Source organism: Peromyscus eremicus, chromosome 4 (genome assembly GCF_949786415.1).
Source record: "Peromyscus eremicus chromosome 4, PerEre_H2_v1, whole genome shotgun sequence".
Classification (NCBI taxonomy): domain Eukaryota; kingdom Metazoa; phylum Chordata; class Mammalia; order Rodentia; family Cricetidae; genus Peromyscus; species Peromyscus eremicus.
The window spans coordinates 11,007,688-11,033,684 of NC_081419.1; the positions used below are offsets into that span (position 1 = coordinate 11,007,688).

The 25,997-nt window shown below is 43.7% G+C and overlaps 2 protein-coding genes across 17 annotated transcripts; both read right to left on the bottom strand.

The window, feature by feature from the left end:
- Nucleotides 1–774: 774 nt before the first annotated feature.
- LOC131908974 (sperm motility kinase X-like) lies at nt 775–8,244 on the bottom strand. 7 transcript variants are annotated; one of them, XR_009378698.1, is made up of 8 exons: nt 8,091–8,244; nt 3,796–5,903; nt 3,193–3,283; nt 2,627–2,825; nt 2,130–2,195; nt 1,545–1,742; nt 1,341–1,445; nt 775–936 (listed from the first exon to the last, which is right to left on the bottom strand). XR_009378698.1 is itself a non-coding variant. In XM_059260179.1 (3 exons), exons 2-3 carry the CDS (start codon nt 5,868–5,870, stop codon nt 3,250–3,252), a joined length of 2,109 nt encoding a protein of 702 aa, XP_059116162.1. In that variant the 5' UTR covers nt 5,871–5,903; nt 8,091–8,244; the 3' UTR covers nt 3,192–3,249. The 7 variants fall into 7 exon arrangements, 1 of the variants encoding a protein (XP_059116162.1); XR_009378699.1 differs by lacking the exon at nt 2,130–2,195; XR_009378696.1 differs by having other exon boundaries at nt 1,545–2,195.
- An 8,863-nt stretch (nt 8,245–17,107) lies between these two features.
- LOC131908975 (sperm motility kinase X-like) lies at nt 17,108–24,578 on the bottom strand. 10 transcript variants are annotated; one of them, XR_009378705.1, is made up of 7 exons: nt 24,430–24,578; nt 20,136–22,243; nt 18,960–19,145; nt 18,463–18,528; nt 17,878–18,075; nt 17,674–17,778; nt 17,108–17,269 (listed from the first exon to the last, which is right to left on the bottom strand). XR_009378705.1 is itself a non-coding variant. In XM_059260181.1 (3 exons), the coding sequence occupies exons 2-3, from the start codon at nt 22,208–22,210 to the stop codon at nt 19,584–19,586; spliced, it is 2,109 nt and encodes a 702-aa protein (XP_059116164.1). In that variant the 5' UTR covers nt 22,211–22,243; nt 24,430–24,577; the 3' UTR covers nt 19,526–19,583. The 10 variants fall into 10 exon arrangements, 1 of the variants encoding a protein (XP_059116164.1); XR_009378706.1 differs by lacking the exon at nt 18,463–18,528; XR_009378703.1 differs by having other exon boundaries at nt 17,878–18,528.
- Nucleotides 24,579–25,997: the final 1,419 nt, after the last annotated feature.

Consider the following 25,997-nt stretch of genomic DNA (forward strand, 5'->3'; position numbering starts at 1 on the left):
CATGACAGCACAGAGCATCCCTTGCCCCTTGAAGGAAACTCTACCCCCTCAACATGATATGAATGGCAGGGCAGAAATACAAATTGAGGAGGGAACCAGGTTACAGGCTACACAAAGGCGATGCCTTGTAAGTAGGAGTCAGGGCTCTTGTGAGCATTTACACACCCAAATATAAGGATTTTTTTGATGATGCTAAGACAGGACAACTGCAGAGAAAGATGGAAGTATTTCAAAATGAATCAAAACCTAATCCTTTAACAATGTGTCTACCCTATATCCATATGTCTGTTGAAGAAGAATGTGATTAGGCCTTATAATTCAGGAGGTACAAACCTGTCACCCCAGTACCCAGGATTCTGAACGGGAGCATCAGGAGTTGTAGGTCAACCTAGGTTACACAGTAAGACCCTGACTAAGAAAAAGAAAGGAGAGAGTGATACTGAGACTTGTGGTCAACTTGAGTCCACCTGAAGGACGTTATGCCAAGAAAAATTACCCTTAAAAGAGAGAAATACTTCATATGTGGAGCCAAAACCAAAATTCTCCACTAGTGATAATAGCGGGATGGAGAGATGTTTCCAGGATGCAGACGAGGCAGTATGTAGGAGGAAGAGGGCAGAGATCTAATGCACAGAATGAAGACCAAAGTACATCATGGAGAATGAGGGTTGCTCTCACCACAGGGAGAAAGGGTGCATTCAGAAGACAGACATGCTGACCAATTCACTATCAGAATGTTTATACAGATATAAATCAGGACACCAGAGCATGCGGTTCAAATATACAAAGGAATTTATTGTAGCAAGAAAACAGTCTCTTTATTCAGATATTTGTGCCGTATATCTTTTTGTCTGGTGCCTGTCTTTCTTGGTAACACTTCTGCAGAGCAATCTTATGCCCAGCTCTCTGAGCATATCCTCCATGGCTGATCTTCACCTGGATACACAAGGCATAAAGTCATCAGTCACTCAGCTCTCACTATCTAGGACCTTTCCTTAGAGACTGTCTTCATGGTTCGGTTCTCTAGGTATTGGTTGATGTCACTCTCTAAAAGGGGACCCACTCTAAAAAGCCCTCAAATTACTGTCAGTGTTCTCTATGTCTGTCCCTTGCAGCCGGCAGTACTTCTGATGGAGAAGTGGTGTCCCTGCCTAGGTGACCGAGAAAACAGTAACAACAGCTGACTCCATAGAGTAGATGGAGGGGACTTGAGCAGCACCTCACCCTCACATGGCTCCTGCCAGGACAGAGAGGCATCACCCTCAGTGAGGTAAGTCTCTGAGCTGCCTCAGACACTGTTCTCCCTAAACCAGGGGTTAGTACAAGGGCCTGGGTGCTACCTGGATCAGTAGACATTTTCCCTTGTTCCTCTTTAGTCCATCTGCTTGTGAGTCTCTGGCCCAACTTCTCTGTCAATCAGAAGAAGCCTCTTTTATCAAGGAGACCTGAAAACAAGACATTTTGGTAAGATTACAAAATGTTTAGTTGTCCATCACCCTGTAACCAATCACCTCTTCCCCATGGCCTGAGCAGAGGAGCATCACCTGTGTGTCCCTCTTCCATCCAGTGTGTTAGGGCTTGAGTGGCATCTCCTGCTCTAAGCACCATCCAGTTGAAAATGTCCCTTGCTGAGTGTAGTCCCAGGAGTCTCTTTGGTAGCCCCAGCATAGGGTCATACAGGCAGCAAAGGACTTTCCCAGCCTGCTGCCTGGGGACACAAAGCCTCAGCAACAGTAATGTCCCTACAGGATGTCAGAAAGAAAACGGCTGGGATCTTTGTGTGAGATACTATTGAAAATAGTATCTTGGGGTGTAGTAGAGTGTGGTCTTGGGGTGTACTAAAGTGTGGTCTTGGGGTGTACTAGAGTGTGGGCCTAAGGAGGGGTGTGAATCTGACCCCTTAAATCTCTTTAGGTGTCTCTGAGATATCTTAGGAGGTGGAAATATGGCAGGAGACCATGAGCCACCCAGAGGAACACCCGCACTGTCAGGCCGGGGGTTGCCATTGTTTTTCCATCAACAGATTCTATCCACGATCACGCTTGGAACCAGCTCCATCTCTGAATCCAACTGTCAAACACTCCAGACTTCACCTTGCTTCCACTCAAAGCACAGCTGGTGGGCCTTACCTTGCACAGGACCGGATGCCCTGGGGCAAAATGTGCACCATGGCATGTGTTGGCTTCATATGACTCCTGCGAAGCAGTAGAGCAGGGTGGTTAAGTGATTGCGTTGGGGGTAGAGACAGGAACAAGCTGAGTTAGAGGGATTTGAGGCATTTCCAGGAGGGAAATCACATGAAATATGAAATTATCTTGCTTGAATAGGAGTCCTCTCCAGTTCAAGCAAACTTCACTAGTGTCAACTGTGCATGAGGTACATTGGGAGAAGTGTGTGTGTGTGTGTGTGTGTGTGTGTGTGTGTGTGTGTGTGTGTGTCCCTGTCTGTTCAGATACAGAGTACAGAAGAGTGCATCCATATGACTCAGGTTGCAAAGCAACAAGCAGTTCAGCAGTAATAGTGCTGGGGTGAGTTGTGAAGGTGTCTGGATCTGGTGGGGACGGGAAGCAAGCTGTCTAGTAGTTCAGGATGGTGCTGAGAGCTGCACCATAACTAATGGACTCACCTGTTCTCACACACTCTACCTTCCCAAATGAGCACAAGATGGACACTCCCTGCAAACTCGTCCCTCTGTGTCTGGCTCCAACCTGGTCAGCAATATTCATCGTGAACACATACAAACTGGGCAGGCCCTCTGGGGTCCTCCTCTGCTTCCGGTGCCGCTCTCTCTTCTAATGGCTCATGGTACACCTGGAGACAGGTAGCTGGAATGACGATCACACTGTGCGTGGAAGGTCCTCTGAGGCCTGTTTTCCTAATGATCACAGCACTCCGTGGATCCTTGTTTAAAGGACTTCTGGTCCCACAGAGTGCTTCACTTTACTGGCACAATTGTGGCACCACCAGCCATCATGAACCTACCTACAAGGGAGAGTCAGGAGGATCATGAGTCTGTCAGACCCGCCTCCCAGAATCCTTTCTCAGTCCTCAGGGTCCAGGGGATGTGAGAAGGGTGTGCCATGCCCCCTCCTCCCCAGTCATCATCTGCAGACACAGGAACACTTTGCACCTAGTTTCAGCCTGTGATATGAACACAGCTTCCCATGGCACACAGCCATCTGAACTTCCTACCTGGCTCTCTCCAGCGCCCGTGTGCATCCTCAGCATGCTGCTCCCCATTCTCTGGTTTCAGCTTAGGGGGAGCACAGTGCCTCCAACAGCACTTGAAACAGACACAAAAAAGGGCCCTCTTAGGAGAACATGCAGGTCTTCTGCTTGGCTGTGCTGGCCCTGCGCAGTGCTGGGCCCTCAGTCTGATTCCTTCTGAGTGCCTGTCCCATTGCTCTTTACCCACCCTTCTCCTCACCCTTGCCCAGCCTCGGGCCACTATCCTCTGCTATCTATCTGCATCTAGGTCAAGTTTCTCAGGAAGGATACTGTGGGATTTGCTTTCTGGTGTGATAATATAGTATCACCTATTCCTACAACCTGTTTATTTAAAAGCATAGCATTTAGTCCAGGAAACAGCGTACTGAGTAAAGGTACTTGACCTTAAGCCTGGGGACCTTAATTCATTCCCTAGGACCCACATGGTGTAAAGACAGAACTGACTCCTGCAAATTAACTTCCACACACATATAGTAAATAAATATTTTTTCTTTAAAGAAAAGATCATTAAAAAAAAAAAAAAAAAGAGGCCTAGATACAAAAGTGCATTGGAGCCTCTCCACCTACCTGTTACCTTGGCTCCCTCCATGGCCCTCTAAGGTCACAGGCAGGATTTTGTTGCAGCCTAGGCGCTCCCTCTTTTCTGTTGGTATGCAGCAGCATAAACTTCTCAGGCCTTTTATAATCCTGCTCTGTAGGCTCTTCCAAATCCGCTTTCTAAAGGGGGCTCTGGGTGCAGTCTGGCACCGGCCACTGAGGTGTCCCTGGGATGTTTCTGGGGAGGATGGGCTGAGGTCTTTTTCTTGTACGATGAGACCCTCATCCTGGGCCTCCTTGCTGGAGAATGGGGGTGATCTATCCTGTGAGGTCATGTTCTTTGAAACAGCTGTAGCCACACTGTGGGGCTGTCCTCTGAGGTCCTCCTGAGGTGCAGTTTGTAGGAGAGATGACCTGGTCCTTTCACCTCTCCGACTAGCTGTAGCCACTCTGTGGGGCTGTCCTCTGAGGTCCTCCTGAGGTGCGGTTTGTGAGAGCGATGAGCTGGTCCTTTCACCTCTCCGACTAGCAGTAGACATGCTGTGGGGCTGTCCTCTGAGGTCCTCCTGAGGTGAGGTTTGTGGGAGAGATGAGCCAATAATTTCACCTGGTATGTTGACGTCTTGGCACTGAACTTCCTCCATTGGGGTGTGATGAGATAAAACATCCTGTGAGGACGCCTTGCTCTTTGATTTGTTAGGGCCAGCTTTGGACACATTCCAGGATAACTTGCTGGAATAAGTTTCCAGTGCTGAAGACACTGTGGTACATATTTCATCGGAGGTGTTAATAGTGCTCTCTGAATCCCCCCGGGCGCTGTTCATGAAAGTAGCCTCATGTACACGCTGGGGGCAGATTCTGTGAACTGGGGCTGTTTTCTTGTCAGGGCAGTTCACGGTGGGAGGCATACTGTACCTCGTTTTCCCCTTTTTGTCATTCTCGGGACTCTCAGGTAGAGTGGGCAAAATGGAAGAAGTGGGAAGGATAGGGACACTAGATCCCCTCTTTATAGTCACTTTAGGTATTGTGGGAAGGCCTTTAAGGTTCAAGGTTCCAGCAGACTGCTTGGGCCGAAGATGTTTTATAATGTCATCTTCCCAGGGTGACTGCTGCCTAAGAATCAAGTAGGTGGCCATCACTTGATCAAACTTCTTCTCCCGTAAAGCTTCCATTATCTCTCCTTGCTTATAACCCATGACGCCCATGATGACCATCACAGTGGGGTCTGGGTAGCTGTCCTCATTGTTCTCTCTAAAGGGATTGGGAGAACCTTCATTGCCATGCTTCAGCCATTGAAAGCCCACAACGTCACCTATTCTTGGTCTTTCTCCAGGATTTACGGTTAACAACTTAGCAATAACATCCCAAAGCTCTGGCGACAGCTTGAAATTAACGGGGTACTTTCCTGCCAAGATTTTGTCCTTTAGTATTCCAAAGGTAGTTCCCTTGAAAGGGAGGCACCCTGTAGACATAAAGTAGAGTACAACTCCCAAACTCCAGATGTCGATTGCTCGGCCATCGTAGCCTCCACCTTCAAAGAGTTCTGGGGCGCAATAAGGAAGGGTCCCACAGAAATATGCTAGCTTCTGCCCCATGGGAAGCTTGGTGCCCAGCCCAAAATCACTGAGTTTTATATTTCCTTTGCCGTCCACTAAAATATTTTCAGGCTTTAGATCCCTGTGAGCAATCCCTTTCCTGTGACAATACTGAAGGGCACACACCATCTGTTTAAATACCTTACGGGACTCGTCCTCAGGTAGGTAGCCAAACTCCACAATCCTGGCCATCAGCTCTCCGCCTATGGCATGCTCCATAACCAGGTAAGTGTTTTTTGTGGTGTCGATTATGTGAAGAAGTTTAATGATATTGGGATGGTCTAGAGATTTCATTATTTCAATTTCTGATTTGATGAAGATGTTCTTTGAGCTTTTTGGGAGAACTTTTACTGCTACCTTTGTCTGGGTGAGTAGATGGCTAGCCAATTTTACTTCTCCAAATGCTCCCCGACCAAGGGTCTTTAGGATTTGATAGTGCTCTGTTAAAGCCTCTTCGTCAAAGGAGTTGTACTGTAGGGTGTTGCCTTGAGCCATTTCCCACTTCCTCATCTTTGTCGATATAAATGCTCGTACCAAGACCAACTAGTGATGCAAGATAAAAATTAATTAAAAGCAGGTCTAGGAGAAACATTTATAGCTACAAATTCCCGCGGTTAAAAAAAAGATGGTTGTCCAAAATAACCTAATGATGCATGTCATGGTCATAGGACAACAAGAACAAGCCAAACCCAAGAGAAATAGAAGAAATGCTCAAGTCCAGAGCAGAAATTGATGAAATGGAAACTAAAATAATACAAAGACCAATGTAACAAAGACTTGATTATTTTAAGAATAAATGTAACTGATGTAATCTTAGCCAAAATAACGACTAGGAAAATTTAAGATACAAGTTAATAATATTAGAGACAAAATAAGAAACTAATAGAAAACTTTAAGATACAAGTTAATAATATGGGAGACAAAATAACATGGTATTACCAGAGATACAACTGAAATCCAGACATCTAGACAATCACTAGGGAATGTTTTTAAAATGTTCCAGTGAATTGGAAAAATCTAGAATAAACTTCTAGACACACATTAGCTACCAAAACTCAACTGAGAAGATATAAAACACCTAAACTGAAAGACTGTCAGAGTCAGAGGCAGTGGATGACAATACAAACTGTTTTCTGGACAAAGCAGGGCAGTTGCCCATCTGAATTTACAGCATTGTGACCTGCTTAAGCTCACTCCAGACAAAAATCTCTGCATGAAGAGGGGAGGTGGGACAAGAAGTCACACCCCTGACGAACTATTGACAACTGATAGATTCCAGGAGAGGGAGAACACATTTAAGGGTGTGGGCCCTGGTAGGTGGGACCGACCACTCTCCAGTGGAAGGCCATATATCCAAGAGTATAAGGACAACAGAAACTGTACTTGATGGTGAAAAACAAAACAAAAAGACACAAATATGGGTGGTAGGAAAGGGAGTATGGAAGATCTGGGAGGAATTGGAGGAAGGGATAAACATGACCAAAATATATTGTATGAAATTCTCAAAGAACTAATTTAAAACAGAAAAAAAGCAACAAAATCGAAATAGTAATTTAAAATAATCTCTTGACAAAAACAAACAAACAAACAAACAAAAAACTCCAGGATCAGACAAACTCATTGGTGATTTCTATCAGACCTCTGAAGATCAGAGTGCAGAGCTAAGCCACTAGTCAGCCATAGAGGCCAGGTGTTGATGGCTCACACCTTTAATCCCAGTACTAGAAAGGTGGAGACAAGAAGGGAAATGGCTGGGCAGAGAGAGGTGGGAGGAGACAGGAGCTCATTGCATTCAGTCTGAGGATTCCTGGAGACAGAATGTTGCACACTTTTAGTCTGAGGATGGCTAGAGTTAAGAAGTCTCTCTAGTTACTGGCTTCTTTGTCTTAATGATCTTCAGGAAAGCTTTGTTAGAGCATAAACAAAATATCACCAAGATACCAATGCTTCTCAGATGATTCTATGAAATGAAAAGGGAAGGATGCTTCCAGACTCATCCTAGGAGCCTGTATTACTTAGGTACCAAAACCAGGTGGGTACAGTAACAAGAGAAAGGTATAATTAACATCCTTGGTGAACACAGATGCAACAGTCCTTAGAGTACTTAATACTTCACACAAACTTCCACAGCACTTAAAAGGATCATACTTCATGATCATACTTCATGATGGGTTCACCCGGTCATGTAAGGGCTGCAAATATGCCAACTGATTAGCAATGCTGTGCAGAAACAGAAGGGCAAGAATCATACACTCAGCCGAAAAGAGTGAAATTGTCATTTTTCAGGGGAAAAACCGCATGGACCTGGAAATCATGGTGTTGTGTATAACAGGCCAGTCCCACAATGACATTTGTTTTCAAGTCTTGGATCTCAGTTTGGGGAGGGGACCTGATAGTAAAAGGGGATATTAGGGATGTGAAGGGTAAAGAGGAGGGGGGTAAGTATGTAAAGTAGGTGAATATTATCAAACATTATGTGCATATACAGAAATGTTATAGTGAATATTTTTTACTTTTTATGCTAAATATTTACTAACAAAATCTTTATAAAGTAAAAAGAGACAAAGAAAATGAGTAGTTAGAAAAAAAATGGAAGATAGTTAACAAAGAAAATTTAAAATATGTAAAAACTAACTTCTAAAACCAGAAACATAAAATACAAGAAATAAAAGGAAAAATGAAAACCAATACCCCCAAAGCACAACCAGCAAAGTGAGAGGAAAAACTCACTCTGTCAAGTACAAGAAGTCACCAGCATCCGAGTCCAAAACTTCACCGATATCCAGGTCCAAAACTTTTACCAACATCCAAGTCCCACAGATCACCACCTAACAGCTCTCTGTACTAGAAGGACAAAACCCAGCCCTAGGCAGTGTGTTATATGCACAGGTGTCAGTCATTCCTCACAGTGGCTCCTTGTGAGGTCAGAGCAAGCCATGGGCCAATGAGGGATGGGCACACTCCTGTCAAAGGCCTGTGTTAGCTACTCTGCAGTCACTGCTACCAAGTGCCCCACAGAAAGTAACATAAGGAAGGGTCCTTTCGGCTCACACTTTGTGAGAACAGGGAAAGCATGGTGGCAAGAGTAGTTGGTGTTAGCATGTGGCTGCTTACACTGTACTGGTGGTCACCCCACCTCCAACACAGGCTTACAAACTGCTTCCTGGAGCTAGGCTCCCTGCCCTAAAGCTAGGCTCCAACTTCCCAAGACAATCACCTGCTGGAGAGCACAAGTTCAAACACAAAAATGTCTACATGGGACATTTCACAAGCAAACCCTAGGAAGGACTGGCTCCACTTTAACAGTAGTAACAACAGAAATGGTAACAACAAAAACATAGGCCCCTAAAGCTCTGCTTTTATTGGGTATAGACTCTGATATCTATCAGTAAGAAAGTGAATCCAGAGGATGTTCCAGTGACCTTTGCAAGTAAGATCAAAAATGCTATGGTAACAGCTGGCTGTTGTAGACCTCAACATATCTACATTCAAAGTAGATAGGTTAAGATTCAGATATTTGGAGTGCATGAGGTGTGTTTTTGGATATATGAGGGCTGCTTTCTTGTTCTAACATGGAAGTTTGTTATATGTTCTCACATGATCCTGGGAAGGACTGTACTCTCTTTCAGGCCCTGTTCTATAGGCGACACATTCTGTCATGATGGTGAACCTTCCGGGTTGGTACCTCCAAAGGCCCCAACTCTCAATATTATCATTGCTTTAGAAATGAAGATCCAACATGGATTTGGAGGGACACATGTTCCAATATGATACCCCACAAACTAGAGCTGGTCACCATTAGACGTGACCTACCTGAGGTGAGTCATTACATTTCTCCTGACAGACGTCAAGCAGGATCTCAAAAACAAGGTAGAAATTCCTTATGTAAGGTCTGAGGACCTGCCCGTTATTAAAGTTGTCATGTTCAGATGAAGGAGCCCGAGGAGTAGGGTAAAATATTTGCCTGGCCAGATTGATATGAAAGTTTTAATGAATAATAGGCACTTTAGGCAGACACACAGCAGGTGAATTCTGAGAGAGTCCCTTGCATTACAGTGAATGGGGTCCATTTTTTATAGCCATTAAGAAATATTATCTGGCCTTGTCTCTTGGGCCATTTGTGTGGCCTCTTATTTGAATAGTTAAGAGAACAGATCACTATGTTTTATAACAGCATTGGCTTCCTTTTCTGAAACTGACCATTTTTGGTGAGGCACCAGGGGCTGTTGAGTTAGGTTCTAACTGCCTGTTAAGGTATCACAAACAGTATCAGATCCTGCCATTTATGTCAACGTGAGTAAAATGATGAGCAAAGGAAGCCACAAGAGGGGGAAAATATTACATAGAGGGACCTAAAGCAAGGCTGCTCACTCTCTCCATTCCTATTCAATACAGTACTTCAAGTTCTAGCTAGAGCAATAAGACAACAAAAGGAGATCGAGGGGATACAAATTGGAAAGAAGAAGTCAAACTCTCGCTGTTTGCAGATGATATGATAGTCTACATAAGTGACCCCAAATATTCCACCAGGCAGCTCCTACAGCTGATAAACACTTTTCAGTAACGTGGCAGGATATAAGATTAACTAAAAAAAAATCAATAGCCCTCCTATATACAAATGATAGATGGTCTGAGAAAGAAATCAGAGAAACATCACCCTTTACAATAGCCACAAATAGCATAAAATATCTTGGGGTAACTCTAACCAAACAAGTGAAAGACCTGTATGAAAAGAACTTTAAATCTTTGAAAAAAAGAAATTGAAGAAGAGATCAAAAAATGGACATGTTCATGGATATGTGGGATCAACATAGTAAAAAATGGCAATCTTACCAAAAGCAATCTACAGATTTAGTGCAATCCCCATCAAAATCCCAATGCAATTCTTCACAGACCTTGAAAAACCAATACTCAACTTTATATGGAAAAACAAAAATCCCAGGATAGCCAAAACAATTTTGGAGGCATCATCACTTTAAGCTCTACTATAGATCTATAATAATAAAAACAGCTTGGTATTGGCATAAAAACCAACACATTGATCAATGGAATCCAATTGGAGACATTGACATTAACCCACACACCTACAAACACCTGATTTTTGATAAAGAAGCCAAAGTTATACAATGGAAAAAAGAAAGCATCTTCAACAAATGGTGCTGGCATAACTGGATATCTACTTGTAGAAGAATGCAAATAGATCCATATCTATCTATCACCATGTACAAAACTCAAGTCCAAATGGATCAAAGACCTCAACATAAATCTAGTTACACTTGAGTCTCATGGAAGAGAAAGTGGGAAATAGCCTTGAATGCATTGGCATAGGAGACCCCTTCCTAAATATAACACCAGTATAGCACAGACACCGAGAGCAACGATTAATAAATGGGACCTCTTGAAACTGAGAAGCTTCTGTAAGGTGAAGGACACTGTCAATAAGTCAAAAAGGCAGCCTACACAATGGGAAAAGATCTTTATCAACCCCATGTCAAATAGGGGGCTGATTTCTAAAATAGATAAAGAACTCAAGAAACTAGACAGCAAAAAAAAAAAAAAAAAACTAGACACCATCACCACCACCAAACCCAAAAAATAACAGAAATTAACAATCACTGGCCATTAATATCTCTTAGTATCAATGGACTCAATTCACCAATAAAAAGACAAGCTAACAGAATGGATATAAAAGCAGGATCCATTCTTCTGCTACTTAAAGAAAGACACCTCAACTTCAAAGACAGACATTACCTCAGAGTAAAGTTTTGGGAAAAGGTTTTCCAATCAAATGTACTTAAGAATTAAGCTGGTGTAGCTATCCTAATATCTAACAAAATAGATTTCAAACTAAAATTAATCAAGAGATAAAGAAGGACATTTCATATTCATCAAAGGAAAAATCCATCAAGATGAAGTCTCAGTTCTGAACATTTATGCCTCAAATACAAGGGCACCTTCATTTGTAAGAGAAACATTACTAAAGCTCAAATCACAATCAAACCCCACACACTAATAGTGAGAGACTTCAACACCCCACTTTCACCACACTGAACAGGTCTGCCAGACAGAAACTTAACAGAGAAATAAGGGAACTAACATGTTATGACTCAAATGTACCTAATAGATATGTATAGAACATTTCACCCAAACACAAAAGAATATACATTCTTTTCAGCACCCCATAGAACCTTCTTCAAAATTGACCACATACTCTGTAACAAAACAAATCTCAACAGATACAAAAAAATTGGAATAACCACCTGTATCTTATTAGACGACTATGGCTTAAAGCTATAGTTCAAAAACACCCCCATTCCTCTCTTTAAAGCTGGATTGGTGTCAAAAGTAGAAAGAAGCCAGCCACTTTATTACCCCTTGGAGATCCTCCTCCAAATATTCCTACTTCCTGTATACCCACAACTATATGCCTTTCTTTTCTGCATCTCATTTCCTCTCTCCACCCAGCTACATTACTTCCTCTTCCTGCCCAGCACTGTCACTTCCTGTCTGTCTGTACAGACCTCCAGACCTTTATAGTTAACTAGTATTGGAAATTAAGGCATGTGCCACCATGCCTGGCTCTGTTCCCAGTGTGGCCTTGAACTCACAGAGATCCAGACAGATCCCTGCCTTCTGAGTGATAGGATTAAAGGTGTGTGCTACCATTGCCTGATATCTATGTTTAATATAGTGGCTGGTTTTTCCTCTGATCCTCAGATAAACTTTACTAGGGTGTACAATGTTTTGGAGGACACAATACATCACCACACATCTGAAACTTTTACCTTTTCTGTCAACTTAAAAAAATATATGTGAACTTTAGAGAGCTAGGACTTGGATCCATCTGCCACAGGTCAAAAGGACTTCAGGTCCCTTGTTTAGAAACCACTCCTTCCAGTCAACTGTTTAAGCTCTTCCACTTACAGCCTATCCCTGGGGATGGGCTTTTCCTGCCTCTTCTGTTGGGTGTTCAAGTATATACCCAAGATAAAGATCCTACTAAGCTCCCTAACTTTACCTTCTGTTCTCTGTCCCTAGTCTGTATCTGTCTCAGTAGATTTCCATTTAGCTGACAGACACCGTGCTGGATAGTTTTGTCAACTTGACATAAGCTAAAGTCATCTTCAGAGAAGGGTACCTCTGAGGCATTAAGAAAATGCCTCCATAAGATTGAGCTGTACACGTTTTTTAATTAGTGCTTGATGGAGGAGGGCCCATCCCATTGTATATGGTGTCATCCCTGGGCTGTGGTCCTAGGTTCTATAAGAAAGCAGACTGAACAACCCATAAGGAGCAAGCCAGTAAACAGCACCCCTCCATAGCCTCTGCATCAGCTCCTGCCTCCAAGTTCCTGCCCTGTTTGAGTTCCTGTCCTGACTTCCTTCTGTAATGGACTACAATGTGGAAATGTAAGCCAAATAAACCCTTTCCTCCTCAACTTGCTTTTGGTCATGGTGTTTCATCACAGCAATAGAAACCCTAAGACAGACAGCATCCAAGAACCAACTACCCAGCAAACTTTTCCCAAACCAGTAAGCAATCAACTTGCTGATGATGAATGTTCTGTGTGAGGCAGTCTGGCCAAGTGAAAGAGAGGATTAAGGACTTCCATGAGCTGACTCACAAACTACATCCTCCAGGGGCTGACTCCTTTGTAGCACTCTCCTTTGGGTCTCTCTTAGGCCCCTGACTCCTCCCACCCCTCCCTTTGCCTGTCTCCTTAAGTCTCTTTCCTCCTTGGACTCAGAGATTTCACTAAAGCCTTAGGACCTGACCTACCTTGGCAAGGCAGAGTGGGGTAGTCGACCCTCCAGTGTTGTTTGTTCACAGTTTGAGAAGGGTCTGGCAGCAGGTGAAGTGTGGGGCAGTTCTCTGCCTAGGTGTCAGTGTGGCCACATTTGAAGTTGGTCCCAGGTGGAGTCTCTTTGTGCCACACAATCATGATTGCTTTCTATCTCTGCAGGTTCTTTCTGGAGAAAACTGGCAAAATTACACAGTGGTCTGTAAAACAGACACTTCTGAAAAATTTCCCTGGGTCTCCTACTATCACCCACCTGCCTGTCTCCTCACTCTCAACCTTTGATGGACCTACTTCCCAGCCTTCCTGGAACCCCTACAACACCCAAATTCAGTTTAAAAAAGTCAGATGATAACTGCAATCAGCCCCCTATCATCAGCAAAATGTTGGAATGTTAAGTCCCAATCCCCTCCCCCAATTGCAGTGCCACTGACAATGTCCTAAATGACAGTCTGGGCTCAGCTCCGCCTAGACTCTTGACAGGTTCAACAGAGGATTACTGATGTGTACACTCAGCACTCCTGGGAAACCTGTGAAATGGGTATCTGTCTGCTAGGAAGAGCTATCTCTCCCTTATCTCCCCCTACCTCAGCAAATGGGGCATCTAGGTCCCTATTAGCACATACCCTTAACGTATCAAAGTTCCATGCTGGCTGCTGGTCTCTTCTGGCCCACAAACCTCTTCACCACTACTTTTAACTTCCAGGCTCTTCTGGCCTGCACACCTCCCCCACTTCTTTAGGCATGACTTTTCTTACCATTCTGCTACCCTCTCTGCCTCCCAAGGGGTAATCATGTCAGCTTTGGACTCCTCCAAATGAGTTTTGCTTCTCTTTGCCCCCCAAAAGTACCCATGGCAGCTTTGAACTCCCTAAATAAACCTTCTTCCCACCTGTGGAGTGGCCTTGTTCAGGGTTTTACTGTTCCCTCCCTTACACTTACATGTGTGTCTAGTGGGTGTGTACATGTGAATGAAGGCACCTATGGAGACCAGAGGTGTTGAACATATGGAGCTGAAATTACACCAGTTGTTTGTGAGTCACCTTGTGTGGGTGCCGGGAATTGGACATCCATCCTCTGCAACAGGAAGAGGTACTCTTAACCAATCTTTCTGACCCCACACTCTCTGGATTTTTATAACTGAGAATAGAATGCTGAGTTCTGTCTTATAGTGTTCTCAGCCTTCACCTAAATCTGAGGTTAAGATAGACCAAATTCTAATAAGTACACAAAAATCCAACAGTATCAATTAAATGACATTCTTAAGTTTTCTAATGTCAGAAGATGATAAACAGCTATTTCTGTGTATAGCTTCCCTGTATTTCCCCCAGGTTTTTAGTAGACAAATGCTGTAAAAAGCACTAATTACTCCTTAAACAGAACTCATATCTACCAATTGTACATTTCAGAAACTAAGAAACTGACCCATCTCCTGTTTCAGCATCTTCATGAATCTTTACTGTTGATTAGTTAATAGATAATTGGGTAAAGAACAGACAAATCTGAAGTGAATCCTAGGTTACCTGCTGCAAGCTGTAAGAATATAGAGATTCAGCCGTGTAAAGCTATACATAGAAAGATCAAGGAATTTTTGTAGAGGGAAGCCATTTATCAGGGAATATTTGGTGATATTCAGCTTTTAATATATACCAGCTGTCTTCTACTATGAAGTTCTTGTGGACTCATATATTACTAGGCCATATGGTAAACTGTTAAGCTTCTCAGACCTTCTGCTGATGTACTAAGTAACACCCCTACAGAGCCTAGGAGACAGGCAGACTGTAGATGCTTAGCCTTTTTTCTTGTGCAACTGAAGCTCAGACTTTCCTTCTCCATACTGGCCAAATGGCATTCCAGAGCATTTGACTGAGAACAAAAGATATTTGCAGATCCAGGTTGGAGTGAAGGGAGGCAGAATTCCTGGTTAGAGAGTCTTGTGCCTGGAGAGAAAGGAACAAGGCAGATCTTTTGTAGAGAATAAGGATTGTGTTAGGTCAAGAGAGTAGGAAGAGAAGAAAAGAGCATGGACGGAGAAACTGAAGACAAAGATGAGATCGGAAGCATAGGAGCTTACTAAAACTATGAGAGGACAGAAAAAGAAGGGACAGGGAGGAGCTGAGTGTCAGGACAGAACTGAAGCTGTGTAGATAGAATTTTGTCTTAGAGAAATAAAGGAAACGGACAAAAGAGCATGGTGTAAATAGATTATTTTCCCTCAGATAACCCCACGCCAGATGTAGCATCTTCCACAGGACTGTGAGAGGAATCTTTCAAGGGCAGACCCCTGGGAAAATTTCAATATCTACCTTTTGCATTTTCTTTCATCTGTCTGTCTGTCTATGTATGTATGTATGTATGTATCTATCTATCTATCTATCTTTCTATCTATTTATAGATATAGTCTCCCTACTTAGCACAGATTGGCCTACAACTTTCTAGGTAGATCCCAAATGGTGCTAGAAAAAAACTGGGCATTTAATGGGGAAGAGTGAACTAGATCTTTATCTCTCTGCCTGCATAAAAATCAATTCTAAATGGATCAGCTACCTTCATGTAAGACCTGATACTCTGAAATTGCTATTGGAAAAGTAGGGAAAACTCACCAAGGAAGAGACATAGGTTAGAACTTTGGGAATTAAACTCTATTTGTCCAGGAAATATGGCCAACCATTGGTAAATGAATTGTCATAAATGTCACCATATGAACTAGTGTGGATATTATCAAAAGATGAGAAAAACATTTGCCTGTGTGTGAATTGGAGACCCTTGCACATTGTTGGCAGAGCAAACATTGATACAATTATCATGAGACACATTGTGGAGATTTCTCAAAATGTGAAACCATGTCTGCCCTGTGATCCAGTCATCTCAACATTCTGGACATAACAAAGGAAAGGAGGTCAGGATGCCAAAGAGAATTCTGTACTGCCCCATGTATCCCAGACATATTCCTGACAACCAGGCTATGGAGTTAACCAGCGTGCAGCAAGGGGTGAACTGATACAGCATAGTACAGGACTCTCACAAAACCAAAACCAGACCTGCCAGATGGCCCATGCTGGCTGTGTCTCCACAGGAAGAGAAGTGAGATGCTTTTTTAGTTTCTTCCAACATTGATTTGGTTGCAGGGGCCCAGGACTTCTGTCATTTTGGAAGCCTCTCAGTCTCTAGTTCACATGACAGCACAGAGCATCCCTTGCCCCTTGAAGGAAACTCTACCCCCTCAACATGATATGAATGGCAGGGCAGAAATACAAATTGAGGAGGGAACCAGGTTACAGGCTACACAAAGGCGATGCCTTGTAAGTAGGAGTCAGGGCTCTTGTGAGCATTTACACACCCAAATATAAGGATTTTTTTGATGATGCTAAGACAGGACAACTGCAGAGAAAGATGGAAGTATTTCAAAATGAATCAAAACCTAATCCTTTAACAATGTGTCTACCCTATATCCATATGTCTGTTGAAGAAGAATGTGATTAGGCCTTATAATTCAGGAGGTACAAACCTGTCACCCCAGTACCCAGGATTCTGAACGGGAGCATCAGGAGTTGTGGGTCAACCTAGGTTACACAGTAAGACCCTGACTAAGAAAAAGAAAGGAGAGAGTGATACTGAGACTTGTGGTCAACTTGAGTCCACCTGAAGGACGTTATGCCAAGAAAAATTACCCTTAAAAGAGAGAAATACTTCATATGTGGAGCCAAAACCAAAATTCTCCACTAGTGATAATAGCGGGATGGAGAGATGTTTCCAGGATGCAGACGAGGCAGTATGTAGGAGGAAGAGGGCAGAGATCTAATGCACAGAATGAAGACCAAAGTACATCATGGAGAATGAGGGTTGCTCTCACCACAGGGAGAAAGGGTGCATTCAGAAGACAGACATGCTGACCAATTCACTATCAGAATGTTTATACAGATATAAATCAGGACACCAGAGCATGCGGTTCAAATATACAAAGGAATTTATTGTAGCAAGAAAACAGTCTCTTTATTCAGATATTTGTGCCGTATATCTTTTTGTCTGGTGCCTGTCTTTCTTGGTAACACTTCTGCAGAGCAATCTTATGCCCAGCTCTCTGAGCATATCCTCCATGGCTGATCTTCACCTGGATACACAAGGCATAAAGTCATCAGTCACTCAGCTCTCACTATCTAGGACCTTTCCTTAGAGACTGTCTTCATGGTTCGGTTCTCTAGGTATTGGTTGATGTCACTCTCTAAAAGGGGACCCACTCTAAAAAGCCCTCAAATTACTGTCAGTGTTCTCTATGTCTGTCCCTTGCAGCCGGCAGTACTTCTGATGGAGAAGTGGTGTCCCTGCCTAGGTGACCGAGAAAACAGTAACAACAGCTGACTCCATAGAGTAGATGGAGGGGACTTGAGCAGCACCTCACCCTCACATGGCTCCTGCCAGGACAGAGAGGCATCACCCTCAGTGAGGTAAGTCTCTGAGCTGCCTCAGACACTGTTCTCCCTAAACCAGGGGTTAGTACAAGGGCCTGGGTGCTACCTGGATCAGTAGACATTTTCCCTTGTTCCTCTTTAGTCCATCTGCTTGTGAGTCTCTGGCCCAACTTCTCTGTCAATCAGAAGAAGCCTCTTTTATCAAGGAGACCTGAAAACAAGACATTTTGGTAAGATTACAAAATGTTTAGTTGTCCATCACCCTGTAACCAATCACCTCTTCCCCATGGCCTGAGCAGAGGAGCATCACCTGTGTGTCCCTCTTCCATCCAGTGTGTTAGGGCTTGAGTGGCATCTCCTGCTCTAAGCACCATCCAGTTGAAAATGTCCCTTGCTGAGTGTAGTCCCAGGAGTCTCTTTGGTAGCCCCAGCATAGGGTCATACAGGCAGCAAAGGACTTTCCCAGCCTGCTGCCTGGGGACACAAAGCCTCAGCAACAGTAATGTCCCTACAGGATGTCAGAAAGAAAACGGCTGGGATCTTTGTGTGAGATACTATTGAAAATAGTATCTTGGGGTGTAGTAGAGTGTGGTCTTGGGGTGTACTAAAGTGTGGTCTTGGGGTGTACTAGAGTGTGGGCCTAAGGAGGGGTGTGAATCTGACCCCTTAAATCTCTTTAGGTGTCTCTGAGATATCTTAGGAGGTGGAAATATGGCAGGAGACCATGAGCCACCCAGAGGAACACCCGCACTGTCAGGCCGGGGGTTGCCATTGTTTTTCCATCAACAGATTCTATCCACGATCACGCTTGGAACCAGCTCCATCTCTGAATCCAACTGTCAAACACTCCAGACTTCACCTTGCTTCCACTCAAAGCACAGCTGGTGGGCCTTACCTTGCACAGGACCGGATGCCCTGGGGCAAAATGTGCACCATGGCATGTGTTGGCTTCATATGACTCCTGCGAAGCAGTAGAGCAGGGTGGTTAAGTGATTGCGTTGGGGGTAGAGACAGGAACAAGCTGAGTTAGAGGGATTTGAGGCATTTCCAGGAGGGAAATCACATGAAATATGAAATTATCTTGCTTGAATAGGAGTCCTCTCCAGTTCAAGCAAACTTCACTAGTGTCAACTGTGCATGAGGTACATTGGGAGAAGTATGTGTGTGTGTGTGTGTGTGTGTGTGTGTGTGTGTGTGTGTGTGTGTCCCTGTCTGTTCAGATACAGAGTACAGAAGAGTGCATCCATATGACTCAGGTTGCAAAGCAACAAGCAGTTCACCAGTAAGTGCTAGGGTGAGTTGTGAAGGTGTCTGGATCTGGTGGGGACGGGAAGCAAGCTGTCTAGTAGTTCAGGATGGTGCTGAGAGCTGCACCATAACTAATGGACTCACCTGTTCTCACACACTCTACCTTCCCAAATGAGCACAAGATGGACACTCCCTGCAAACTCGTCCCTCTGTGTCTGGCTCCAACCTGGTCAGCAATATTCATCGTGAACACATACAAACTGGTCAGGCCCTCTGGGGTCCTCCTCTGCTTCCGGTGCCGATGTCTCTTCTAATGGCTCACAGGTACACCTGGAGACAGGTAGCTGGAATGATGATCACACTGTGCGTGGAAGGTCCTCTGAGGCCTGTTTTCCTAATGATCACAGCACTCCGTGGATCCTTGTTTAAAGGACTTCTGGTCCCACAGAGTGCTTCACTTTACTGGCACAATTGTGGCACCACCAGCCATCATGAACCTACCTACAAGGGAGAGTCAGGAGGATCATGAGTCTGTCAGACCCGCCTCCCAGAATCCTTTCTCAGTCCTCAGGGTCCAGGGGATGTGAGAAGGGTGTGCCATGCCCCCTCCTCCCCAGTCATCATCTGCAGACACAGGAACACTTTGCACCTAGTTTCAGCCTGTGATATGAACACAGCTTCCCATGGCACACAGCCATCTGAACTTCCTACCTGGCTCTCTCCAGCGCCCGTGTGCATCCTCAGCATGCTGCTCCCCATTCTCTGGTTTCAGCTTAGGGGGAGCACAGTGCCTCCAACAGCACTTGAAACAGACACAAAAAAGGGCCCTCTTAGGAGAACATGCAGGTCTTCTGCTTGGCTGTGCTGGCCCTGCGCAGTGCTGGGCCCTCAGTCTGATTCCTCCTGAGTGCCTGTCCCATTGCTCTTTACCCACCCTTCTCCTCACCCTTGCCCAGCCTCGGGCCACTATCCTCTGCTATCTATCTGCATCTAGGTCAAGTTTCTCAGGAAGGATACTGTGGGATTTGCTTTCTGGTGTGATAATATAGTATCACCTATTCCTACAACCTGTTTATTTAAAAGCATAGCATTTAGTCCAGGAAACAGCGTACTGAGTAAAGGTACTTGACCTTAAGCCTGGGGACCTTAATTCATTCCCTAGGACCCACATGGTGTAAAGACAGAACTGACTCCTGCAAATTAACTTCCACACACATATAGTAAATAAATATTTTTTCTTTAAAGAAAAGATCATTAAAAAAAAAAAAAAAAAAAAAAAGAGGCCTAGATACAAAAGTGCATTGGAGCCTCTCCACCTACCTGTTACCTTGGCTCCCTCCATGGCCCTCTAAGGTCACAGGCAGGATTTTGTTGCAGCCTAGGCGCTCCCTCTTTTCTGTTGGTATGCAGCAGCATAAACTTCTCAGGCCTTTTATAATCCTTCTCTGTAGGCTCTTCCAAATCCGCTTTCTAAAGGGGGCTCTGGGTGCAGTCTGGCACCGGCCACTGAGGTGTCCCTGGGATGTTTCTGGGGAGGATGGGCTGAGGTCTTTTTCTTGTACGATGAGACCCTCATCCTGGGCCTCCTTGCTGGAGAATGGGGGTGATCTATCCTGTGAGGTCATGTTCTTTGAAACAGCTGTAGCCACACTGAGGGGCTGTCCTCTGAGGTCCTCCTGAGGTGCAGTTTGTAGGAGAGATGACCTGGTCCTTTCACCTCTCCGACTAGCTGTAGCCACTCTGTGGGGCTGTCCTCTGAGGTCCTCCTGAGGTGCGGTTTGTGAGAGCGATGAGCTGGTCCTTTCACCTCTCCGACCAGCAGTAGACATGCTGTGGGGCTGTCCTCTGAGGTCCTCCTGAGGTGAGGTTTGTGGGAGAGATGAGCCAATAATTTCACCTGGTATGTTGACGTCTTGGCACTGAACTTCCTCCATTGGGGTGTGATGAGATAAAACATCCTGTGAGGACGCCTTGCTCTTTGATTTGTTAGGGCCAGCTTTGGACACATTCCAGGATAACTTGCTGGAATAAGTTTCCAGTGCTGAAGACACTGTGGTACATATTTCATCGGAGGTGTTAATAGTGCTCTCTGAATCCCCCCGGGCGCTGTTCATGAAAGTAGCCTCATGTACACGCTGGGGGCAGATTCTGTGAACTGGGGCTGTTTTCTTGTCAGGGCAGTTCACGGTGGGAGGCATACTGTACCTCGTTTTCCCCTTTTTGTCATTCTCGGGACTCTCAGGTAGAGTGGGCAAAATGGAAGAAGTGGGAAGGATAGGGACACTAGATCCCCTCTTTATAGTCACTTTAGGTATTGTGGGAAGGCCTGTAAGGTTCAAGGTTCCAGCAGACTGCTTGGGCCGAAGATGTTTTATAATGTCATCTTCCCAGGGTGACTGCTGCCTAAGAATCAAGTAGGTGGCCATCACTTGATCAAACTTCTTCTCCCGTAAAGCTTCCATTATCTCTCCTTGCTTATAACCCATGACGCCCATGATGACCATCACAGTGGGGTCTGGGTAGCTGTCCTCATTGTTCTCTCTAAAGGGATTGGGAGAACCTTCATTGCCATGCTTCAGCCATTGAAAGCCCACAACGTCACCTATTCTTGGTCTTTCTCCAGGATTTACGGTTAACAACTTAGCAATAACATCCCAAAGCTCTGGCGACAGCTTGAAATTAACGGGGTACTTTCCTGCCAAGATTTTGTCCTTTAGTATTCCAAAGGTAGTTCCCTTGAAAGGGAGGCACCCTGTAGACATAAAGTAGAGTACAACTCCCAAACTCCAGATGTCGATTGCTCGGCCATCGTAGCCTCCACCTTCAAAGAGTTCTGGGGCGCAATAAGGAAGGGTCCCACAGAAATATGCTAGCTTCTGCCCCATGGGAAGCTTGGTGCCCAGCCCAAAATCACTGAGTTTTATATTTCCTTTGCCGTCCACTAAAATATTTTCAGGCTTTAGATCCCTGTGAGCAATCCCTTTCCTGTGACAATACTGAAGGGCACACACCATCTGTTTAAATACCTTACGGGACTCGTCCTCAGGTAGGTAGCCAAACTCCACAATCCTGGCCATCAGCTCTCCGCCTATGGCATGCTCCATAACCAGGTAAGTGTTTTTTGTGGTGTCGATTATGTGAAGAAGTTTAATGATATTGGGATGGTCTAGAGATTTCATTATTTCAATTTCTGATTTGATGAAGATGTTCTTTGAGCTTTTTGGGAGAACTTTTACTGCTACCTTTGTCTGGGTGAGTAGATGGCTAGCCAATTTTACTTCTCCAAATGCTCCCCGACCAAGGGTCTTTAGGATTTGATAGTGCTCTGTTAAAGCCTCTTCGTCAAAGGAGTTGTACTGTAGGGTGTTGCCTTGAGCCATTTCCCACTTCCTCATCTTTGTCGATATAAATGCTCGTACCAAGACCAACTAGTGATGCAAGATAAAAATTAATTAAAAGCAGGTCTAGGAGAAACATTTATAGCTACAAATTCCCGCGGTTAAAAAAAAGATGGTTGTCCAAAATAACCTAATGATGCATGTCATGGTCATAGGACAACAAGAACAAGCCAAACCCAAGAGAAATAGAAGAAATGCTCAAGTCCAGAGCAGAAATTGATGAAATGGAAACTAAAATAATACAAAGACCAATGTAACAAAGACTTGATTATTTTAAGAATAAATGTAACTGATGTAATCTTAGCCAAAATAACGACTAGGAAAATTTAAGATACAAGTTAATAATATTAGAGACAAAATAAGAAACTAATAGAAAACTTTAAGATACAAGTTAATAATATGGGAGACAAAATAACATGGTATTACCAGAGATACAACTGAAATCCAGACATCTAGACAATCACTAGGGAATGTTTTTAAAATGTTCCAGTGAATTGGAAAAATCTAGAATAAACTTCTAGACACACATTAGCTACCAAAACTCAACTGAGAAGATATAAAACACCTAAACTGAAAGACTGTCAGAGTCAGAGGCAGTGGATGACAATACAAACTGTTTTCTGGACAAAGCAGGGCAGTTGCCCATCTGAATTTACAGCATTGTGACCTGCTTAAGCTCACTCCAGACAAAAATCTCTGCATGAAGAGGGGAGGTGGGACAAGAAGTCACACCCCTGACGAACTATTGACAACTGATAGATTCCAGGAGAGAGAGAACACATTTAAGGGTGTGGGCCCTGGTAGGTGGGACCGACCACTCTCCAGTGGAAGGCCATATATCCAAGAGTATAAGGACAACAGAAACTGTACTTGATGGTGAAAAACAAAACAAAAAGACACAAATATGGGTGGTAGGAAAGGGAGTATGGAAGATCTGGGAGGAATTGGAGGAAGGGATAAACATGACCAAAATATATTGTATGAAATTCTCAAAGAACTAATTTAAAACAGAAAAAAAGCAACAAAATCGAAATAGTAATTTAAAATAATCTCTTGACAAAAACAAACAAACAAACAAACAAAAAACTCCAGGATCAGACAAACTCATTGGTGATTTCTATCAGACCTCTGAAGATCAGAGTGCAGAGCTAAGCCACTAGTCAGCCATAGAGGCCAGGTGTTGATGGCTCACACCTTTAATCCCAGTACTAGAAAGGTGGAGACAAGAAGGGAAATGGCTGGGCAGAGAGAGGTGGGAGGAGACAGGAGCTCATTGCATTCAGTCTGAGGATTCCTGGAGACAGAATGTTGCACACTTTTAGTCTGAGGATGGCTAGAGTTAAGAAGTCTCTCTAGTTACTGGCTTCTTTGTCTTAATGATCTTCAGGAAAGCTTTGTTAGAGCATAAACAAAATATCACCAAGATACCAATGCTTCTCAGATGATTCTATGAAATGAAAAGGGAAGGATGCTTCCAGACTCATCCTAGGAGCCTGTATTACTTAGGTACCAAAACCAGGTGGGTACAGTAACAAGAGAAAGGTATAATTAACATCCTTGGTGAACACAGATGCAACAGTCCTTAGAGTACTTAATACTTCACACAAACTTCCACAGCACTTAAAAGGATCATACTTCATGATCATACTTCATGATGGGTTCACCCGGTCATGTAAGGGCTGCAAATATGCCAACTGATTAGCAATGCTGTGCAGAAACAGAAGGGCAAGAATCATACACTCAGCCGAAAAGAGTGAAATTGTCATTTTTCAGGGGAAAAACCGCATGGACCTGGAAATCATGGTGTTGTGTATAACAGGCCAGTCCCACAATGACATTTGTTTTCAAGTCTTGGATCTCAGTTTGGGGAGGGGACCTGATAGTAAAAGGGGATATTAGGGATGTGAAGGGTAAAGAGGAGGGGGGTAAGTATGTAAAGTAGGTGAATATTATCAAACATTATGTGCATATACAGAAATGTTATAGTGAATATTTTTTACTTTTTATGCTAAATATTTACTAACAAAATCTTTATAAAGTAAAAAGAGACAAAGAAAATGAGTAGTTAGAAAAAAATGGAAGATAGTTAACAAAGAAAATTTAAAATATGTAAAAACTAACTTCTAAAACCAGAAACATAAAATACAAGAAATAAAAGGAAAAATGAAAACCAATACCCCCAAAGCACAACCAGCAAAGTGAGAGGAAAAACTCACTCTGTCAAGTACAAGAAGTCACCAGCATCCGAGTCCAAAACTTCACCGATATCCAGGTCCAAAACTTTTACCAACATCCAAGTCCCACAGATCACCACCTAACAGCTCTCTGTACTAGAAGGACAAAACCCAGCCCTAGGCAGTGTGTTATATGCACAGGTGTCAGTCATTCCTCACAGTGGCTCCTTGTGAGGTCAGAGCAAGCCATGGGCCAATGAGGGATGGGCACACTCCTGTCAAAGGCCTGTGTTAGCTACTCTGCAGTCACTGCTACCAAGTGCCCCACAGAAAGTAACATAAGGAAGGGTCCTTTCGGCTCACACTTTGTGAGAACAGGGAAAGCATGGTGGCAAGAGTAGTTGGTGTTAGCATGTGGCTGCTTACACTGTACTGGTGGTCACCCCACCTCCAACACAGGCTTACAAACTGCTTCCTGGAGCTAGGCCCCCCTCCCCAAAGCTAGACCACCGACTTCCCAAGAGAGCATCACCTGCTAGAGACCACAAGTTCAAACACAGAAGTGTCTACATGGGACATTTCACAAGCAAACCCTAGGAAGGACTGGCTCCACTTTAACAGTAGTAACAACAGAAATGTTAACAATGAAAACATAGGCCCCTAAAGCTCTATGTTTTATTGGGTATAGACTCATATCTATCAGTAAGAAAGTGAATCCAGAGGATGTTCCAGTGACATTTGCAAGTAAGATCAAAAATGCTATGAAAGCAGCTGGCTGTTGTAGACCTCAACATAGCTACATTCAAAGAAGCCACAAGAGGGGGAAAATATGCATAGAGGGACCTAAGCAAGGCTGCCCACTCTTTCCATACCTATTCAATATAATAATCAAAATTCTAGCTAGAGCAACAAGACAACAAAAGGAGATCAGGGGCATACAAATTGGGAGGGAAAAAGTCAAACTTTTGCTATTTACAGATGATATGATAGTCTACATAAGTAACCCCAAATATTCCACCATGGAACTCCTACAGCTGGTAAATAACCTTCAGTAATGTGGCAGTATACAAGATTAAAAAAAAAAATCAGTAACCCTACTATATACAAATTATAAATGGGCTGAGAAAGAAATTATAGAAACATCACCCTTTAAAATAGCCACAAATAACATAAAATATCTTGGGGGTAACTCTAACCAACCAAGGAAAAGACCTGTGTGACAAGAGCTTCAAGTTTTTGAAGAAAGAAGTTAAAGAGGATATCAGAAAATGGAAAGATCTCCCATGTTCATGGATAGGTGTGATCAACCTAGTAAAAAATGGCAATCTTACCAAAAGCAATCTACAGATTCAATGCAATCTCCCATCAAAATCCCAATGCAATTCTTCCCAGACCTTGAAGGAATAATACTCAACTTCATATGGAAAAACAAAAAATCCCAGGATAGGCAAAACAATCTTATACAACAAAGGATCTTCCCGAGACATCACCATCCCTGACTTCAAACTCTACTATAGTGCTATAATAACAAAAACAGCTTGGTATTGGCATAAAAACAGACACGTTGATCAGTGGAATCAAACTGAAGACCCTGACATTAACATATACAC